At 33.9% G+C, this 17973-nt stretch overlaps 1 protein-coding gene and 1 long non-coding RNA gene across 2 annotated transcripts; both read left to right on the top strand.

Moving 5' to 3' along the window:
- Window positions 1-4845: 4845 nt before the first annotated feature.
- Window positions 4846-7585, top strand: LOC143585184 (uncharacterized). The gene is made up of 2 exons (XR_013144515.1): window positions 4846-7102; window positions 7416-7585. It is a non-coding gene; the product is annotated as an uncharacterized LOC143585184 (long non-coding RNA).
- Window positions 7586-11496: 3911 nt separating this feature from the next.
- On the top strand, window positions 11497-16693 carry LOC143585183 (uncharacterized). The gene is made up of 4 exons (XM_077067029.1): window positions 11497-11628; window positions 11704-11803; window positions 16174-16260; window positions 16403-16693. Exons 1-4 carry the CDS (start codon window positions 11510-11512, stop codon window positions 16535-16537), a joined length of 441 nt encoding a protein of 146 aa, XP_076923144.1. The 5' UTR covers window positions 11497-11509; the 3' UTR covers window positions 16538-16693.
- The last annotated feature ends 1280 nt before the right edge of the window (window positions 16694-17973 follow it).

The following is a 17973-nucleotide window of genomic DNA, read 5'->3' as shown; positions in this document are numbered from 1 at the left end:
CATCAATTCAAGCTATATAAATAGGTCAACTGGTTTTAGCACCTGTAAGAAAAAAGTGGTTAAACGGGCCTTGTTTGGGTTAAATCACTAATACGCAGATTGTGTTCGGGTTCACGTGTCTTAACCAACCTCATATTTCTTCCAAAATGAGGTTAGTACATATTCCGTTTCAAACCATTTTTTACCCGAACAAAACATTTTTTTTTTTAAATTGACTCGTTTAGAGTGGGCTGACTTTCATTTAAAAGGAAATCAACTCCAACTACCAATTTTCAGCGCACTAAGATACTATATAATGACATGGTCTTTATATTAAGCTAATCGATGGCTTTTGCATATATAAATTAAGTTGTACTTTTGGCTTTTTTAACATGACAGCTGACTACTGATATACTAACCCAATTTGGACGTTGAGTATTTTGACTCCACAATTAATAAAGCAGTTGACCTTCCCATTATTTTTGTCCATTTACAATCAAACTTCAAAATAAGACGTTTTTTCTTTTGAGTAAAGTGACTATTTTATTTAGCAAACTTACCCAAAAGGATATATAAAATTATAAGTTGAAGATGAAACTCACTCAATCTTTGTACTCAACTACCCAAATTAACTTTTATCACATTGTATCCGAGTTCCTTAATATAAGGGAGAACCTGAAAAGCTGAAACTATAATGTAGTTGGATGGATCTCAAAAGGGGCAACAAAAATTATCAGTGATATTACAAAATAAAATAACATATATGAAAGAGAATTATGTTTGCATGGTGAATTGGATCCACACGATGCATAACTTAGGTATGCCTCATAACCTCAACCTATGTAAATCCTTGCGATTCAAATGATAAGATGTAAGCATTTGTATAACATATCTTCAAGAAGCACTAAAGGCTACAAAAAATTAAATCCAAACAAATTATATAACTTCACAAATTTAGACCTGATAATCATAAAACTAAAGCAGTAAAAATTACCTGCACCTGCATTTGCAGGTTGTAATCACCACAAAGAATTGAATTTTTTTTAATCTAAAATCAGTTTCTCATAACTCTACTTCAAAACATATAACAATTATCTCTAGTGACTGAGTAATAAAAGGCAATGCACATACACACACACACACTTTTCTTCATCCAAACACTCAACAGTGCTTATCTACTTTAAAAAATGACCAACATACTTGAAAAATACAAATGCAAATAAATAATGACTAAGATGTGAAACAGAGGGCAAGTAGGATGTAATTTCATGACATTAAACCTCAAGTAACAACATACTTAACAAAGTAGAATATCATTGTGCATAATCACATTAACAATGAAGACAACAGATAACTTAAAAATATAATTCTTTAAAAATTCAGTACCAATGATGTTGCTCACCCATTTAGACCTCCATGTAAACTAACTTTATAAAACCCTAGAAATTGAAAGCTGAGGAGGCCATGAACAAAAGTCAGATATAAAATAAATATCCGGATACTTATCACCTCAGTCGCCGGATAAACATAATTGAGAGTAGGCGGAGCAACTCAAAAGCCCCCTTTGTCGTTGTCATCGATTGTTATCAGATTCACGCTGATCTAGGGAATGTTGTGTTGGGTTTACGAACCCAAGGTGTCATACATTGATTTATGGGGGTTTACGATGATGTGAGAAGAAGGTACACAAACGCCTAAATTTTCTTCAGTTATTTGAAATTCGTGTTTAATTTCCGATTTGAAATCTGGATTTAGAAGGTGTGAGAAGCTAGGATGAAACGAGTTAAATGGCAGATCCAGCTGTATGCATTATATGGCTGTGGTTATTAAATTTTAATTATAAATGTTGGATATGTTGGTTGAGTAAGATTGGTATTTTTTCACATTGTGTTATGTTTCTTTGAGATATAAAATTCTAAGTGATATTCGGTCTTCATGCTATTATTTGTTTAGAGGTAGAACAGGCTTGGCTTGCAATTTGTTAGGAACAAACTGCAGATGAGGTAGCAGGCCTTGCTGAAGAGGAGATTAGTTCTTTCTTCCAAAATGTAATCAAGTTAACTACTTTCTTTTTTATATTTTTATTACGTTTAATTAACGCATTTTTTATTCACACAAGTGCAACATGTGCAGCAAATAAGCCAAGTCTTAGATGATGCTTTTCTTAAGGGATTGGTGAGTATTTTCGCGCACACTAACAATTATTTGTTGAAGGTGAGTTTCAGACTTTCAGGTTTTTTTTGATATATTTAGTTGTCTTAAGAAATTAAAATTCAACATGCTTTTGTTCATTGCTTGAAGTTAGGCTTGTAAACACGAACATATCATTTCTTTGTTCGTTTGTTCAACTTTACCCTTACCCGAACAAATGATCGGACATGAACGATTAAACACACGGACTTTCTTGTTTGTGTTTGTTCGTTAAGAAAATGGACATGCTCGCGTTCGTTTGTTTAACTTTAACTGCACAAACGAACATATTTTCTTTTACTGTTTTTTGTTTTTGTTTTTCATCATATCTGTTAATTTTTTTTCATAAACTTATTTTGATTCAAACGTTTTATGCAGCTTACCAAATATGATTTGATGAAATAGCAAGGGAGGATGGAGGGAAAAAAAAAAAGAAAAGATCAGACCCCTTTGTTGTGGCTAAACAAGAAAGACTAAAATATGGTGTTTTTTTGTTATGAGGTGCAATTCAAGGTATACTTGGCTCTTACAAAACATTCATGTTTTACAATAGTGTTTTATGGTATGCTAATGTTTATTTCATTAGTACCAGAAATTCGTTTCTGTAACATGATTGACGTTTTTTTATAATTACAGTAAGAGGAGGTTATCAAGCTGAAGAAGGAACTGATTGAATTAGTCATTGAACGAAAAGGGGTAAATTAGGCATTTAAGTAACTGACTTTTGAATTTTGATTCGAATATATTAACATTAATATGTTTATATTTAGTAACTAGGTGGCTGGAGAAAGCGGGGTGAGATTATTGCAGCACAGATGGTACAATAAAGGTAAAATCTCATTTCCTAATATCAGTTTGGTCAATAATGCCTCTGTTAATATAATATATGTTTTTTTATAATTATAGGAGGATAACAATGCATTAAAAGAATAAAATCTTAGAATGACGAACTGAGTCGTAAGCTGAAAAGAAGTGACATTATCCTAAGTCATGTTAAGGAAGAACTTGCTAAATTATTTACAACCCATGGGAAGATTGAAGAATGCATATTATGTGGAAACCGAGCTACAACTTGCTGAATATCTTAAGGTCTGTATCCATATCCAAACCATGATCTTATTGCTACAAATTGCTGAAAATCTTAACTATATTTTTTTAATTATTTATTTATGTGTGTTTGCATAATACATCAAAAAATGTTTCCCATATCACATTTTAGGAGTTCCATTTATTTTTAATAGGCTTGTTAATGAACACGAACAAACCATGCTCATGTTCGTTCTTTTAACTTTAAACAAATGAATGATCAAACATGAATAATTAAATGAGCCAAGTTTTCTTGTTCTTGTTTGTTTGTTAAGAAAGTTAACGTGTATGTATTCGTTTATGTTCGTTTGTTAGCAGTTTAAAAAGACGGTTCACAAACATAAACAAATGAACATAACTAAGATAAAACCAATTAAAGGTAAATATGAACAACAATGTGTTGAGCCTTGAAGTTATTAAAACTAAACTAGATAGTAACTAGCCTAAAAAAATAAATATATTAACGAACATAAATGAACACAAGCCTAAATAAACGTAAAATAACACAGGTGAGCGTGATATGGTCACTTTCATTTGCGGTTTCATTTTTAGGGGTGGTTTGCCAACAAGCCGAGTCAATGTGGCTCGATTTGTAAACTAACCGAGCCCAAGCCAAGCTTAGCTCGGGTTGTTGGTTCGCTTGCTAGGCTTTTGTTTATCTGGTTTTTTGGCGTGTTGACATTAAAGCCCAAATATTAGTGTATGTAAAATAATAAATTTTGTAGTTTTATAATTACATTATGTTCATATATTCATGTTACAAATAGTTTACATATACATATGTTTGTGTGAAAGTAAAAAAATATTTGACCATCGAGTGGGAAAACAGTTTACAAAATGTATATGCTTAGTGCTTTCATTTGTTTGTTTTTTTATGTCTTTAACTATCGAAATTTACTTGTTTTACTTATCAACTCAATGAGCATTTTCTATTTTATGATAAAAATGGCAGAACTTCATTTAAAGCTTGAGAAGCGGATTGCTGAAGTTCTTTTGGAATCCAAAGAAATGGTATTTTTTTTTGTCAAGTTTTATGTGAAAACTTCCCTCAGAGTCCTGGTGTGTTAGCTAATAAGGGCAAATTCTTAATTAACAAATTTGACTAAAACGCCCCTACCAAAATGCTTTGACAATTTTTTTTTACAAAAATGACCAAGCTCAGATAAACTGCACAGTTTAGACAGTGCTCAAAACATACCCCTAAACATTTGTGACCAAATTGCCCCTGCACTTCTGTGATTTAACCAAAAAAATATCCTTACACTTGTGTATCAAAATGCATTAAAATATGTTCTTTGACATTTAAAAGTTAAACTGTCTAAATACATTAAAATTTGATCAGTTTTGATTTTTTATAGTCAAACAGTCATAATGAAAAAATAAATTGTTCAGTATTGACTTTTAAAAGTCAAGCAATTTTAATGACAACTAGGGATGAGCTCGGTACCGTACCGGTACCGAAAATACCGATCCCGAAAATCGCGAATTCTTGGTACCGGTACCGACGGTACCAAATCGTGCCAATTTCGGTACCGGTACCAATCAGTACCGGTACCGAATTTTCTCATCCCTAATGACAACAATGCCCCCGATGATGGTGTTTTGGTCTGTCACGTCTTTGATTAAACATGAAATTAATGCGATGATTTTATTAGTTTTATTGATGCTTTAACTTAATGGCAATTTGATTTTGAGTTTTGTGTAGAGTTGACTAGATTCAGATTCCAAGCATGCTACAAAATAAAATGACAGAACCAGGTGTGGGTCAAATGCACAAAGTTTAACGCGCCATTCTTTTTGAGATTTCATTTAGGTATTTGTGAACTTTTTTACATAAACATTTAATTATATGTATATGGTCCAATTATATGTTTCAAACGGGCCATATTAAGAAAACAATTAACAGTAAAATGGGGGTCGAATAAGTTCAAGATATACTAAATCATTTTATTAAAAGACTTTGCTTATTATTGAAATTAAAAGATCTTATTCGTTGAACACCATTGACTTTTTTGAAAACTTTTACCACCAAAAGTCAAGTCTCTAAAAAGTTCTATTCCACCCGTTTGGCTAAAAAGTTTTAATTGTGCCAGTTGGCTTGGACGTTTTATTTGGCCCGTTTGATCAGAACCAACATGGAACATGGGTAATTTAGGGTCAAGTTAATGCTATTTGGAAACTGAAAAAATAGAAACGGAACTGAGATGAAACCAAAAACTAAAACTGAAATCGAACCGATATGGAATGTTTGTAAGGAGTTAAAAAACTTTTGGTCCCTTCTTGGATAATTCAGACACCCTTTGCATATTATGATCTAGCTGCTTGACACAATGAAGCCGTCAATCATTGTTTTGTTCAGGCGGTTCAGGCCGACAAAGCAGCAATGGGTCAGCCCAATCATGAAGGATGGGGTAACGATAAAAATCGAATAGCACTTGTTTAAATGTTTAACCTATAAATGGTGAAATTTCAATAATGCAGAATGACTTAAAGGCTGAACATGAGGAGTTAGAGGTATCTGAGCGGGATGAACAAATTTTGTAGCCTGCCATAACTTCTTAGATACCCCCATCGGTTTGGACCAGCATATGGTGGTTATTTCCCCATGCGAGCTTATGGCAGAGTGTATGGAAGTTTGGAGTTAAATTATGTAAGCAGTATTGCAGTAACCATTTTTATATATGTTTATGTTTAATTTAATTTTGACAGCATATAATGAATATTGTGTAGTGGTTTACGGTGGGATGAGTGGGAAGCATTGGGCGAATCGGAGGATTTAGACGGATGGGCGGTGCTATGGGTGGCTTAGGTGGTGGTGTGTTAACCTCACCTGAGGAAGATAAAGGTTTCATATAAACTAGAAACGTGTGGCTGCACAAGCTTATTTGGAATGGCGTTTGTTAAACCTGCTGGTTACTTGTAAGTAATTCTTTCATTTTTAATTAAAATAACTTTTATGGTAAACAAGTACAGAATTTCATGTCAGTTATTTTTACTTATTTAGATATGGTATAAGCCTAAATTAGGGGTCTCACTCGTGTCGCGTTGGTGGGTTGACGGGTTGTAATGTGTAACCCAGCCCATATTATTATTCGTGTCGAAGACTTCAACCCTAACCCGCACACATACACAAATTTAGGTTGACCCTAGAACGACCCGTGTCAGGTTCGGGTCATGTCAACAATCGTTATCCCTACAAAAAGTTACTTATTTTTGCATGTTTACTTTAACGGTAACCCATATGCAAAACCTTTTATTGTAAATGACATATTTGGTTAGTGTACAAACAAACTTAACCAAGAAGGTATTCAAATTTCACAAATTACCCTTGAATACCCGTTATCAATTTGTTCAAATATGCAGCCAGCCTTTGACCTTTATTCAATTCTGATTTGCACACCCTACACCAGATTAATTTCTATAATTACCCTTGAGAGGTAAATCTCAATAGTTCAAAACAACTTTGTGACATTCAAATACAAGGCTGTCTTGTGCTGAAACGAACCAATAAAATAACTGATCCCCTACAGTCTGATCTCCTACTATTATGACCCGTAAACTTCAACAAGCTATGGCCTGCAATCTGGCCCGTAATAGGCAGCAATAATTAATTTATATTCCAAAAATACACTTGAAGTAATAAATGTTAAATACACTATGTCTAAGAACTACTAAAATTTAACCTACCAGAAATAAAACTGTGACCTAATTTGAGTCTTTGATCTGATTTAGATCTGTTGACCTGATTTCAGTGTTTTTTAATATTCATTATATTCATTGCAGTTGAAAGTTTGGAAATGGACGAGACTTGCTTACTCGTGGAGGTCGTTGGAACCTCAATAACAAGGTGACACATTATTCGTTTTGAATATTTGGGAATATTTAACAATATGGCTCGGTTTGAAGCTGAGCCGAACCTGCTCGACTCGGTTAGAAAGCTTGCTCAGCTTGACTCGGTTTTTAACGAGTGAAACCGGTTCGATTTGGCTTGTAAGCTCGGCTTGGTTTGGCTCAAATTATTGCTTCAATATATTTTATTTTCATATACATTAAGTTTAGTAAACTCGCATTCTTAGATTCTAAGTAAACCAAGAATAGGTGATTTTATCATGCTTCTAGCAATCTTGTACTAACAATTTTTTTTCCTTTTTTACTAACAGGGTGATATCATTCATTGTTGAGTTAGTTCGGATGCTAATGAACTTATTATGTAACTGGTTGTACATGTTTTGTGTTAGTTTAAACTTGATTTGAACTTGTTATGTATTCTGTTGAACTTATTTTGTTTTCCGTTAAACTTTATATATAATGTGTATTAGGTTGAGCTTGAGCTTAAGTTCCATTTTTTACTCGGTTTCAAAGTTGAGCCAAGCTTGCACTTTCAAACTTCAAGCTCGCTTTCTTGTCTGAGAAAAGTGGCAAAATAACCGCGTTGTGAATTCGCCGCCGCATAGCGCGGGCACCTACTAGTATAATAATACTCAAATATTTCATACAATATTTTAACAATAAAGTATTAAACAAAAGTTCGGTTTTGGTTCGGCTCTTGACTCGGGATGAAACCGAAAATAGTGGCCACATACCCAATACCAATGAACTATTAAAAAATGATTTGGAAATTAAAAGTAATTAGAAACTAAACAACACTAGTAAACTCGCATAAATTAAAGCATAAGTTAAGGTATATATCAAGGATTATAATAGTCGTCCATTGTAAGGCCCCGTTACCGGTAGCCCTACTTTGGATGTTGGATTTACTTATAAACACAGTTCAAATATCAGAGTTAATTAAAACTTTAAGCGGAACATAAAAGCTTTCATAAAACATTTCATAACAATCCAAAACTTGCCTTAACAAACAACTTGTCTTTCAAAAGCAAAGTAATTAAAATTAAAACATCATAAGTCTTCTGATGCCAGACTCTTATTCTTCTGCCACGTGTCCCCTCAAGCGAGCTGCCTCATCCTACTCACCTGCGTGCATACTAAAAGTCAGCTACGCTGAGTGAGTTCTAGTTAATCAAGCATAATACATTACATACACTTACCTTCAATCATGCATCCGAAGATACATAATAATTACTTTACTAACTTACTTTCATTACGTTATTTCATACGTACATTCATACTTTATTACTTTCATACTATATAGTTACTGTCCATTCTATCTCAGATATTATTAGGGTCTGGTCTCTCTTTCCTTCGTCTATCTCAGATATTTTAGGGTCTGGTCCCTTTCTTGTTTATCTCAGATATTATTAAGGTCTGGTCTCTTTTTACTTCTCTATCTCAGATATTATTAAGGGTCTGGTCCCTCCTTCTCTATCTCAGATATTATTAGGGTATGCTCCCTTTTTCTTCATCTTCGTACATATTGTCTTTACATACCCATAACATGCATACTTTCTTTAATCATTCATACATATTCATATACTGTACATATATCTATCATACACATTCCTTTATCATAAACATACCTCCCTTGTTAGCACGTGCAATATCCGAAGATCGTTCACATGCCAACAAGCTTTCATTCACATTTAAGATATACATACATAACATATAAAACATATAAGGCATACACTTACCAGTTAAGGTAAGTGTATTAACTATCACATCGAGTATGCACACAGCCCCGAAAACATAACAAAGAAATGGGGTTAGAAACTCACCTGAATCCTGTTACGCTCTCCGTTAATCGTTATTCCCTTCTTGAGCTGTGCACGGCTAACTGTATAATATTTACATGTATAAATTAACTACTATTACTCATATTGTATTTCTATCTTTATAAAATCCCACAATGAACGGGGGTCCGGGGGCAGCGCCCCTGGCAGCGGGGTCTAGGGGCGGCAGCCCCTAGCAGGGTCCAAGGGGCAGAGCCCCTGGCTGGGGTCGAGCTGCCAGGTCAGCTTGGAAAAATTTTATTTTCATTAACTGTCTTAACGCATTTCCTATTAGGATTTTAAGTTACTATTTTATTTACCTACTCATTCGTTAGCCCGATTCGTTACCTTAAAATGCATGTTAAGCGAACTTAAGGTTCGGCGAACTTAAGACTCGGCGAACTTAGAGTCCAGCGAACATATTGTTCAGCGAAGTTGATAAGGTAGGCGAACTTGCTTGTAGCGAACTTAACATCAAGCGAAGTTAGCCAGCGAACTTGACTTTTGAACGAACTTATTTTCAAGCGAACTTATCTTGGCGTAGTTGGCTTGTAGCGAAGTTTAGCTACAGCGAACTTATGCAGCGAAGTTATACAGTAAGCGAAGTTCGTGGTCTGCGGCTCACTGGTTCGCTTCGTCGCACATTTCACAACTTAAATACTCATTTTATGATTTGGCCTTAGCCCTAAACGTTCCCTTGACCATTTGGGGTCCAATCTTGACCCGTTTATAACATAAAGCACGAACCTTTATAGTGAACGTTTAGAGAATGGATCTAGGATTTCGTTTTAAACGAGCCGTTTAGGTTCGCGGGTTCGTTAGGTTCATTTTATCATCAAGTTTACAACTTTACGTTTCGTCTATACTCGATCTACTCCCGTTCTAAGTTTCAAGGCTAAACGATTATAAAAACGTAAACTTTAAGATCAAGAACATACCTTTAGTGCTCGTTTGGATCTCGTTTAACTTGGTTATGAATTCTAGATCTTGTATATAGCTCGTGTGATAAAGATCTAATACATGCTAGCGTTCGTTTGGTCTCAAATCCCTCTCGTCTCTCTCTCTGCCGAATATGGTGCAGGATGTGTGTGTTTTTTTTTTGAGTGTGTAGAGATTTGGATGATAAGAATGAGGATTTAGGGTTTTAGGATGCTTTAGGGGATATTTATATCCCTTAAAGCCCATGGACCTAAGGCCCATTCCCTTTAATCCATCTTAATTAGTCCAAGTCCATGATCTTTATTAATACTAATTAATTATTCAGGCCCAATGACTAAACGCGACTTTCTTTTATTAAATACGAAATTTTAGGATGTTACATCCATGTAGCTTGCCTTGTAGCACAACACTTCAACCGACCGTGACCGGAGAAGTGAAAGCCGAAGGAAACAAGGAGTGTATATTATATATATGTTGCAACATCAAGCTTTAAGTAATAAGATTTAGTTAGAAACAAGGTTAGTATTTGTTTGACCTTATGTAATCAAGCTAATAAGAGGTTGAAGATGAATACTTGGATTTGAGAGAGTTTGGAGAAGATGAACAACTAAAGTGGTGTATGGATACTTGCTTTTATAATGGTAAGAGTATGGTTCATTCAAATAGGGTAAAAATGCATGTGGTGGTTAAAATGGTCAAGCAGGCTTTTGATAATTGAAAATAATAATCCCTAAAGTTTGTTTTATGTCATTTTTCATCATAAAGAGGTGTTTTAACGTAGCGAAAATGATGTTTTCTTGACCCGACATTTGTGAAACATAAACGAACATAAAATCCAACATTTTATTAATAACGACGAATCTGAAAGATTAAAACGGGTTTGGTTTTAGATACAAATATAGATTCAAGTTAAACCGAAAAATGACAAAGGTTTACTTATCAATTATCCTAGGGAAGGGAGGGGCAAGTTTCTGGTGGGTGTTAAATGAATATCAACGTTGATTAATAAATCTTGTTTGTGCAGTCGAAACGATGACTACCCTCACCAATTCCTTCGTTCCACTCCAAACCCACCGAAATCGCTTCTTCTTCTCTGGTACGCTGATTTACTAACTTATGATTGATTATTCATGCTGCTTAACCTGCTTTAATTTATTATTATTATTATTATTATTATTATTATTATTATTATTATATGGAATTGTAGTCTTCGAAATTGAAACTGAAATTGAATCAAAATCATTTTACATTAATTTCTCCTTCAATCCATGAAATTGAATCTCCATTACTTACACTCGACTGCATCTTAACTATCATCTGTTACTATTATATATCATTTCAACTTTAAGTTAGATCATATTACGGATTTATGACCAGTGTTGTAGAACTCGGCCTAGCGGTCAACGATTCATCGAATTGGAATTTATATTTCGAGCTTCTCAGTTTTGACCAATAGCGAGTGAGATAATCGACGCGATTTTGTAACACAATGTTTACAATATCTATGTAGGGTTCATGACTATGTTTACTTTAATACACATTTAGTTTTAGGTTTAACTGCCTTTACCAAATCTATACTGGATATAATCTTCCTTCCATTTCAACCAGATTCCTTTAAACTTTTAGATTCCCAACTTGCTATAAATTAAATGATTCTTGGTTTATATATGCAAGCAGATCAATGCATTGGCCCCACGAATCTGCTTGTTGGCTACAATGGAACAACTAAACTAACAAAACACAAGAAATCGCTTACCGTGAGGGCTGGGTACGCTCGTGTATATATTTTTTTCGGTTTTGCCACTTTATGTGTAACGTCTGCATTTCACGTATGCGTTTGTAGGGCACATGATGATAGGCTAGGCGGTGCGAGCTTATTTGTTGGTGGCTTTGTATTGGGAGGAATCGTTGTTGGAACCTTAGGCGCCATATATGCACCCCAGGTATCCTCAAGCCATTCTTGTTGTCATCTTAGGCTATGTATTGTGGGCCAACTAGCATGTGCTAGTGTTAGTTGAAGCGCCACGTCATTGCCACGTAGACAGCGGGCGGGTTTTGGGTGTTGTGGGTTAACTAGCTTTAATAGCTAGTTATGATGGGTGGACCCCACTTAATTTCTCTCAAGTAGCGTTAAAATGGTGGTGTCCCTCCTCCAAAATGTCTCTTTTAAAGCCCTGACGTGGTGTGGGGGACATTATGGAGCCTATGTGGCATGCAAAACGGCCAGGGCGTGGTTCCACAACACATAGCCTTATTATTCAGTTATGCAAGTTTTATGAGCAGGATTTTAGGTAAACGAGACAAGCTAATTGTGAGCTACTCGAGATTAGAGGTGCACAAATCGGGTTTTTAAAATACTCGGGTTCGGGTATGGAATCGGGTTCGGGTATGACCGGGTATTGGAAAATCGGGTATTGGTAATAGCCTGTTCGGGTTAAGGTCCGGGTATTGTCTCTAAAAACCATACCCTATGAATCGGGTTCGGGTCGGACATAGAACCGGGTATTCAAAAACTGGGTATTTGAATACCCTATTTTTGGGTATTGAAAAAAACCTTATTTTCGGGTTTTTTGGGGCTTTTTTCCGGGTATAGATTGGATTTTTTAAAAGTTTGCACTTTTTAGGGGTATTTTTCGGCTATACATCGGGTATTTGAAATCCCCTGTTTCGGGTATTGGAAAATACCTGGAACCGGTTCGGGTTTTCGGGTATTACCGGGTACAAATCGGGTCCAGTTCGGGTTTTAATACCAAAATGCTACCCTACGGGTAGGGTCGGGTACGGGTTCGGGTATTAAAAACCTGGGTATTAAAAAAACCGGTTTCGGGTTTTTATTTCGGATCCGGTTCCGGGTTCGGGTTTTTTGTGCACCTCTACTCGAGATCAGCTCGCCAAAAGCTCCAATCCAGTTGAGCTTAAATGAGCTCAAGCCTAAAAATAAGCTTGTTAAACAAGCCCGGAGCTAAGCTTCAATTATTGATCTCAAGTTGGCTTGTGAGCCACAAGGCTGATATTTATATAATTTCTATTTAATATATTTAATTGGTATGGTCGTCGTTTTAGATTTGCTTAGGACTTTTGGGGCTTAGATTATTCTAAGGTTTAGGTTCCTGTGTGTTATATTTTTTACATGTATATATGCATATATGTTATATATGCTTTTACACTTTTACCTTTTCATCGATTATCGGTAGCTTCCTACTTTCTATATTTTTATTTTTATTTGTTGGTATGTTTGGCATGGAATCGGGGTATTTATAGAAGCAATCTCTCTATCCCCAGGGATAGAGGTAAGGTTTGCATACATCCCACCTCTCCATACGGTTGTTGTTAATATATTTAATATACTAGTTTTTATCCCCCGTATTACAGGGGTTGTATTTCTTTTTCATGTCTAATATTTATATTTGATTTTAGTTTTATTTATTATGATAAAGTTAATAATATACTTAGGGTTTGATGATGAAAAAGTTTCACAAATAAATGAGATGCTATAATACGTTTAAAAGCTATGGGTTTGGTGAGGCCCAGTCCGTACCCGTGAATTCAAATGCATGAGAAGTATTCATTTACAAATAAAACAATCTGGTGGCTTGAAAGAATGTAAGAAGTAACCTGAGAGCTTTTAAAAGTTTCGCTTATATATAAATTTAAGATTAAGATTCTTAGTTATATAGTTTTCTTTTCTTTTCCTTTTTTTCTTTCCTTTTCCTTTTTTTTTCGCGCGCAACATGTATTGTAATTTATTTACATCCTCATATGTTGTTTTACATTATTCTTATATATTATTTATATATTTTTTTTTGGATTTAATTTTATTTATTGTAATAAAGTTAATAATATACTTAGGATTTGATGATAAAAGGTTTTATAAATAAATGAGATGTTATACCCGGTTTAAAAGTTATCTGGGTTTAGTGAGACTCATGACCCGCTTATTTTTTTTTACTATAAAATTGTTTGTTAATTATAAATAATATCTTTTTAAAAAAATGGATATTAATTTTTAGTATATCCTTATTTTATAGGATTTTCATATCAAATATTCGATTAGATTAATTTTTAATATAATGAGATGTTATAACCCGTTTAAGGGCTATATGGGTTTGGTGAGACCCATACCCATAAATTCGGGTCAAATGCATGAGAAGTCTTTATTTAAAAATAAAGCAATTGGGTGGTTTGAGAGAATTTAGGGAGCTTTCGTTTATATATATTTAAGATATGTGGGGCAAATATCATAAAATTTCAACATACTTTTTATTTTTTCTCACAAAATTCCCTCCACAATTTTTGCACATTAAAGTCCATCTACATGTTAAATTAAAACAAAAGTATAACTACTTGGGACCGGTATATCCAGTTGTTTTGCTTACCTCTTTTTTCTTTCTTAGATGTTGGTTTTTATGGTATTTGGCCACATTTATATAATAATTCATTTTATACATAAATTGCCCTTCCCCTGGGTTATTTTCTTAACAAATAAGTAATTCTGTGAATGAATTCTTTAAATAATTCGAAAAATAGTATATATCATATAGTATCTTTATTTATCTTAAATATATATAAATGAAACCTCCCTAAATTCTCTCAAGCAATCAGATTGCTTTATTTGTAAATGAAGGTTTCTCATGCATTTGACCCGAATTCACAGGTATTGGTCTCACAAAACATAGATAATTCTTAAATGGGTTAACATCTCATTTAATTAAAAATTAATCTAACCAAATATTTTATATGAAAATCTTATAAAATGAGGGTATGTTTGGTATGATGTAATGGAATGAACAATTGAATGGAATGAACATGGGAATAGAATGGATCATTCTCATTCCATTGCCTTGTTTGGTTACCATATGAGAATGAAATGTATCATTACTCTATATTGTTTAGTATACTTGAAAAGTCGGAGGAATAAAAATTAATTCATAAAAAAATGATAAACCTAGCTTCAAAATAATTTCTTTTTACCAAATTTAACATTATCCAATTAAAAAACTATAATAAATTTAAATATGTTTTCTAGTTTAGAGAAACAAAATCACAAGAAAGGAATAAAATTCTTAGTATAGAGACCTCCAAAAATATATTCAGTAGATATCAAATGATATAAGAAATTACAATGCAATCAAGAGAAAATATTATTATTGAAATATGTGAATTAAATTTTACGGAGACCCTATGTTTTAGTGTCCGCAAGGCAATTAATTCAGATTGGCAAATTACGTTAACTTGAAAATATGACACGGAATGGAAAAAAAACTGGGTAGATGGAAGGAATGAAGATGACTATTTTTAGAAGGAAAAACATTCCTTTGGTAATAGCTTATTCCTTTCCGAATTTTAACCAAACATACATATTTTCATTACGTTTGAATGGATCATTCCATTCCGTCCTTCATTACCATATACCAAACGCTACCTAAGGATAAAAATTAGTATCCGATTTAAAAAAAGATTATATTAAATAAACAATTTTATAGTGAAAAAAATAAGCGGGACATGGGTCTAATCACACCCAAATAACTTTTAAACCGGGTTATAACAATCTCATTTATTTGTGAAACCCTTTTATCATCAAATTCTAGTATATTATTAACTTCCTTACAATAAATAAAATTAAAATCTAAAAAATATGTTATTATTAGATTCGAATAATGTAAAACAACCCCGTAATACGGTGGATAAACGAAACCTCCCTACATTTTTTAAAGCCACTAGATTGCTTTATTTGTAAATGGAAACTTCTTATGCATTTGTCCCGAATTCACGAGTATGTGTCTCATCAAATCTTGATTGCCCTTAAACGGGTTATAACATCCCATTAAATTAACAATTAATATCACCAAATATTTGATATAAAACCCTATAAAATAGAGATATACTAAAAAGTAATATCCAATTAAGAAAATATATTATTTATAATTAAGAAACAATTATATAGTAAAATAAATAAGCGGATCATGTGTCTCACCAAACTCATAGCTTTTAAACCGGGTTATTAATTATTTGTGAAATCCTTTCATCAAAAAACCCTAATTATATTATTAACTTTCTTATAATAAATAAAATTAAAAATCTAAAAAAATATATAAATGTTATATTGAATAATGTAAAACAATCCCCGTAATACGGGGGATAGAAACTAGTTTACATATAGAGAGGCAGGTAAGCGGACAACAAGTTGTGCCACAACCCCCTTTTGAATGAAAAAACCGATTCTACTGATGTTAAAAAAACATAAACTGTTTAATTGTTTATAAGCAAAGGTTTTGAAAGCCACAAATTTAAGGTTGATAATTTCATGATGCAGATAAGCAGGGCGCTTGCAGGGGCGGACCGAAAAGATTTAATGCGGAAGCTGCCAAAGTTCATATATGATGAAGAGAAAGCGTTGGAGGTAAAAACTTGTTAACCATTTTGAACCGCTCAGAAATGAACGGGCCAGGTCACTTTGAGTTGTGTTTTGTCTCAAACGTGTCAGTTTGTTTTATTAAATGGTTTAGATAATTATTGTGACAATATTGGTTTTAATGGAACAGAAAACACGCAAGATATTAACTGAAAAGATTGCTCAGTTGAACTCGGCGATTGACGATGTTTCGGCTCAGCTGCGGGCTGATGACCCTCCAAATGGGCCATCTGTGCCAACTGATGAAGTTGAAGCTTCTTACTAATGTATTTTCAAAAGTATGTTGATATGTAAATCTATGGATGTTAATCATGTTTGGTTGACGGGTTTCTAATTAATAGATTGAAGATGAACCTAAACACGACTCATATCTTATATAGATTATCTTCGTGTTTCAAGACTCGTGTGACTATGAATATCCCTATCATTGATTGTTTGTGATGTTTGCTTAACTTGTGGTTTTAAATCCGAGGTCCAAATTTGTGACGCTTGAAAACACGTACGGGCGTGGATGTTCTTAGAAAAAATTTAGTAACTAAATATGTAGTTTTTAAAACATTTATCATGAAAATAAATATTTTACTATATGCGTGAAGTTTCAATCCAACATTTTAACAAACCACTTATATTTCTTAACTTCTTATTTACCAAATATGTTTAGCCATTAAAATATTTTCCAAATGTATGTAGTTAAAAATATTTGAAAAGAGTTTTATAAACAAGGTAACTATTCTTTTATGAAAGTGGGATGAAGCTACACACACACAATTGGTATCTATTCTTTTATGAATTACCAAGCTCTCCTTTGAGGTGAGTTCTTTGCATCTGATAGAAAAAATCCATAAATGAATTATGATTGGGAAAATCTTTAGATTGTTCATTCTTTTCTAACAAGTCAAAGAAGTTTCCTAAGAATGTTTACGATAAACGCCGTCAATACCAGACAACCGACCTTTTATCCAACCAACCATCAAGCACCACCTGTCCATGTTAATGGCGGATCCGATGGAGTGTGTTAGTAAAAGCGAGGAGCCGACGCTGTTGTGTTCAATTTGTCCCCGTTGGAATTGAAGTTATTATTATATTCTCGACAGTAAAGTTGGATCTGCCAAGTATTCTGACGGTTGCATTCATTGACACTAGTCTAATTCCCAATACCAAATACTTCCTTTTTCACAACTAAAAAGTCGGATACGGTGTATGTTCCGTCGGCCTAACTTTTTATTCTCACTTTTTTGTAACGACCACTTTCTTGTGTTTTAGACTTTTAGGCCACCGTACTCCTTAAATTGGAGAGCCCAGTTGCCCCACTATGAGCAAACTATGTGTCTTAATCGGACCCACACTGACTTTCGAGTTTGGCTTGGGCATTCCCCTGAGAAACCATACCACCAGCTGTCACTTGTCAGTTGTTGTGAACAAAACTCTCTAACGTAACACACTGTGAAACGAAAATTCGGGTGGCCTCGCGACTCGATTTAACAACCTTGCACAAGACTTGGCTCAAACCATTGATTGCCATAATCCGTGAAAACTAACATAAGTGAGGATCAAAATTGAGTTTTCACTGAAAACCCAAACCTCTTACTAGTAGAACACACGTGATGGATATACTTTTTCTTTATTTTTCATAAGCCCGACTTTTTTTAAAATTCAATAGTAAATACTATTTTTTTAGTAGAAATACTTGTTATTATCCAT

Source organism: Bidens hawaiensis, unplaced genomic scaffold (genome assembly GCF_021521415.1).
Source record: "Bidens hawaiensis isolate Kalapana, Puna unplaced genomic scaffold, B.hawaiensis_p1.1 tig00033615_1, whole genome shotgun sequence".
Taxonomy (NCBI): domain Eukaryota; kingdom Viridiplantae; phylum Streptophyta; class Magnoliopsida; order Asterales; family Asteraceae; genus Bidens; species Bidens hawaiensis.
The sequence above is the reverse complement of the archived record's forward strand: the minus strand, read 5'-3'. Positions and strand labels throughout refer to the sequence as shown.

Coding starts and splice junctions, on each gene's coding strand:
- LOC143585183 (XM_077067029.1), top strand. CDS start 11,510: ATGATTCTTGGTTTATATATGCAAGCAGATCAATGCATTGGCCCCACG. Junction 11,804..16,173: donor GCGCCATATATGCACCCCAG/GTATCCTCAAGC, acceptor TTCATGATGCAG/ATAAGCAGGGCGCTTGCAGG. Junction 16,261..16,402: donor ATGAAGAGAAAGCGTTGGAG/GTAAAAACTTGT, acceptor TTAATGGAACAG/AAAACACGCAAGATATTAAC.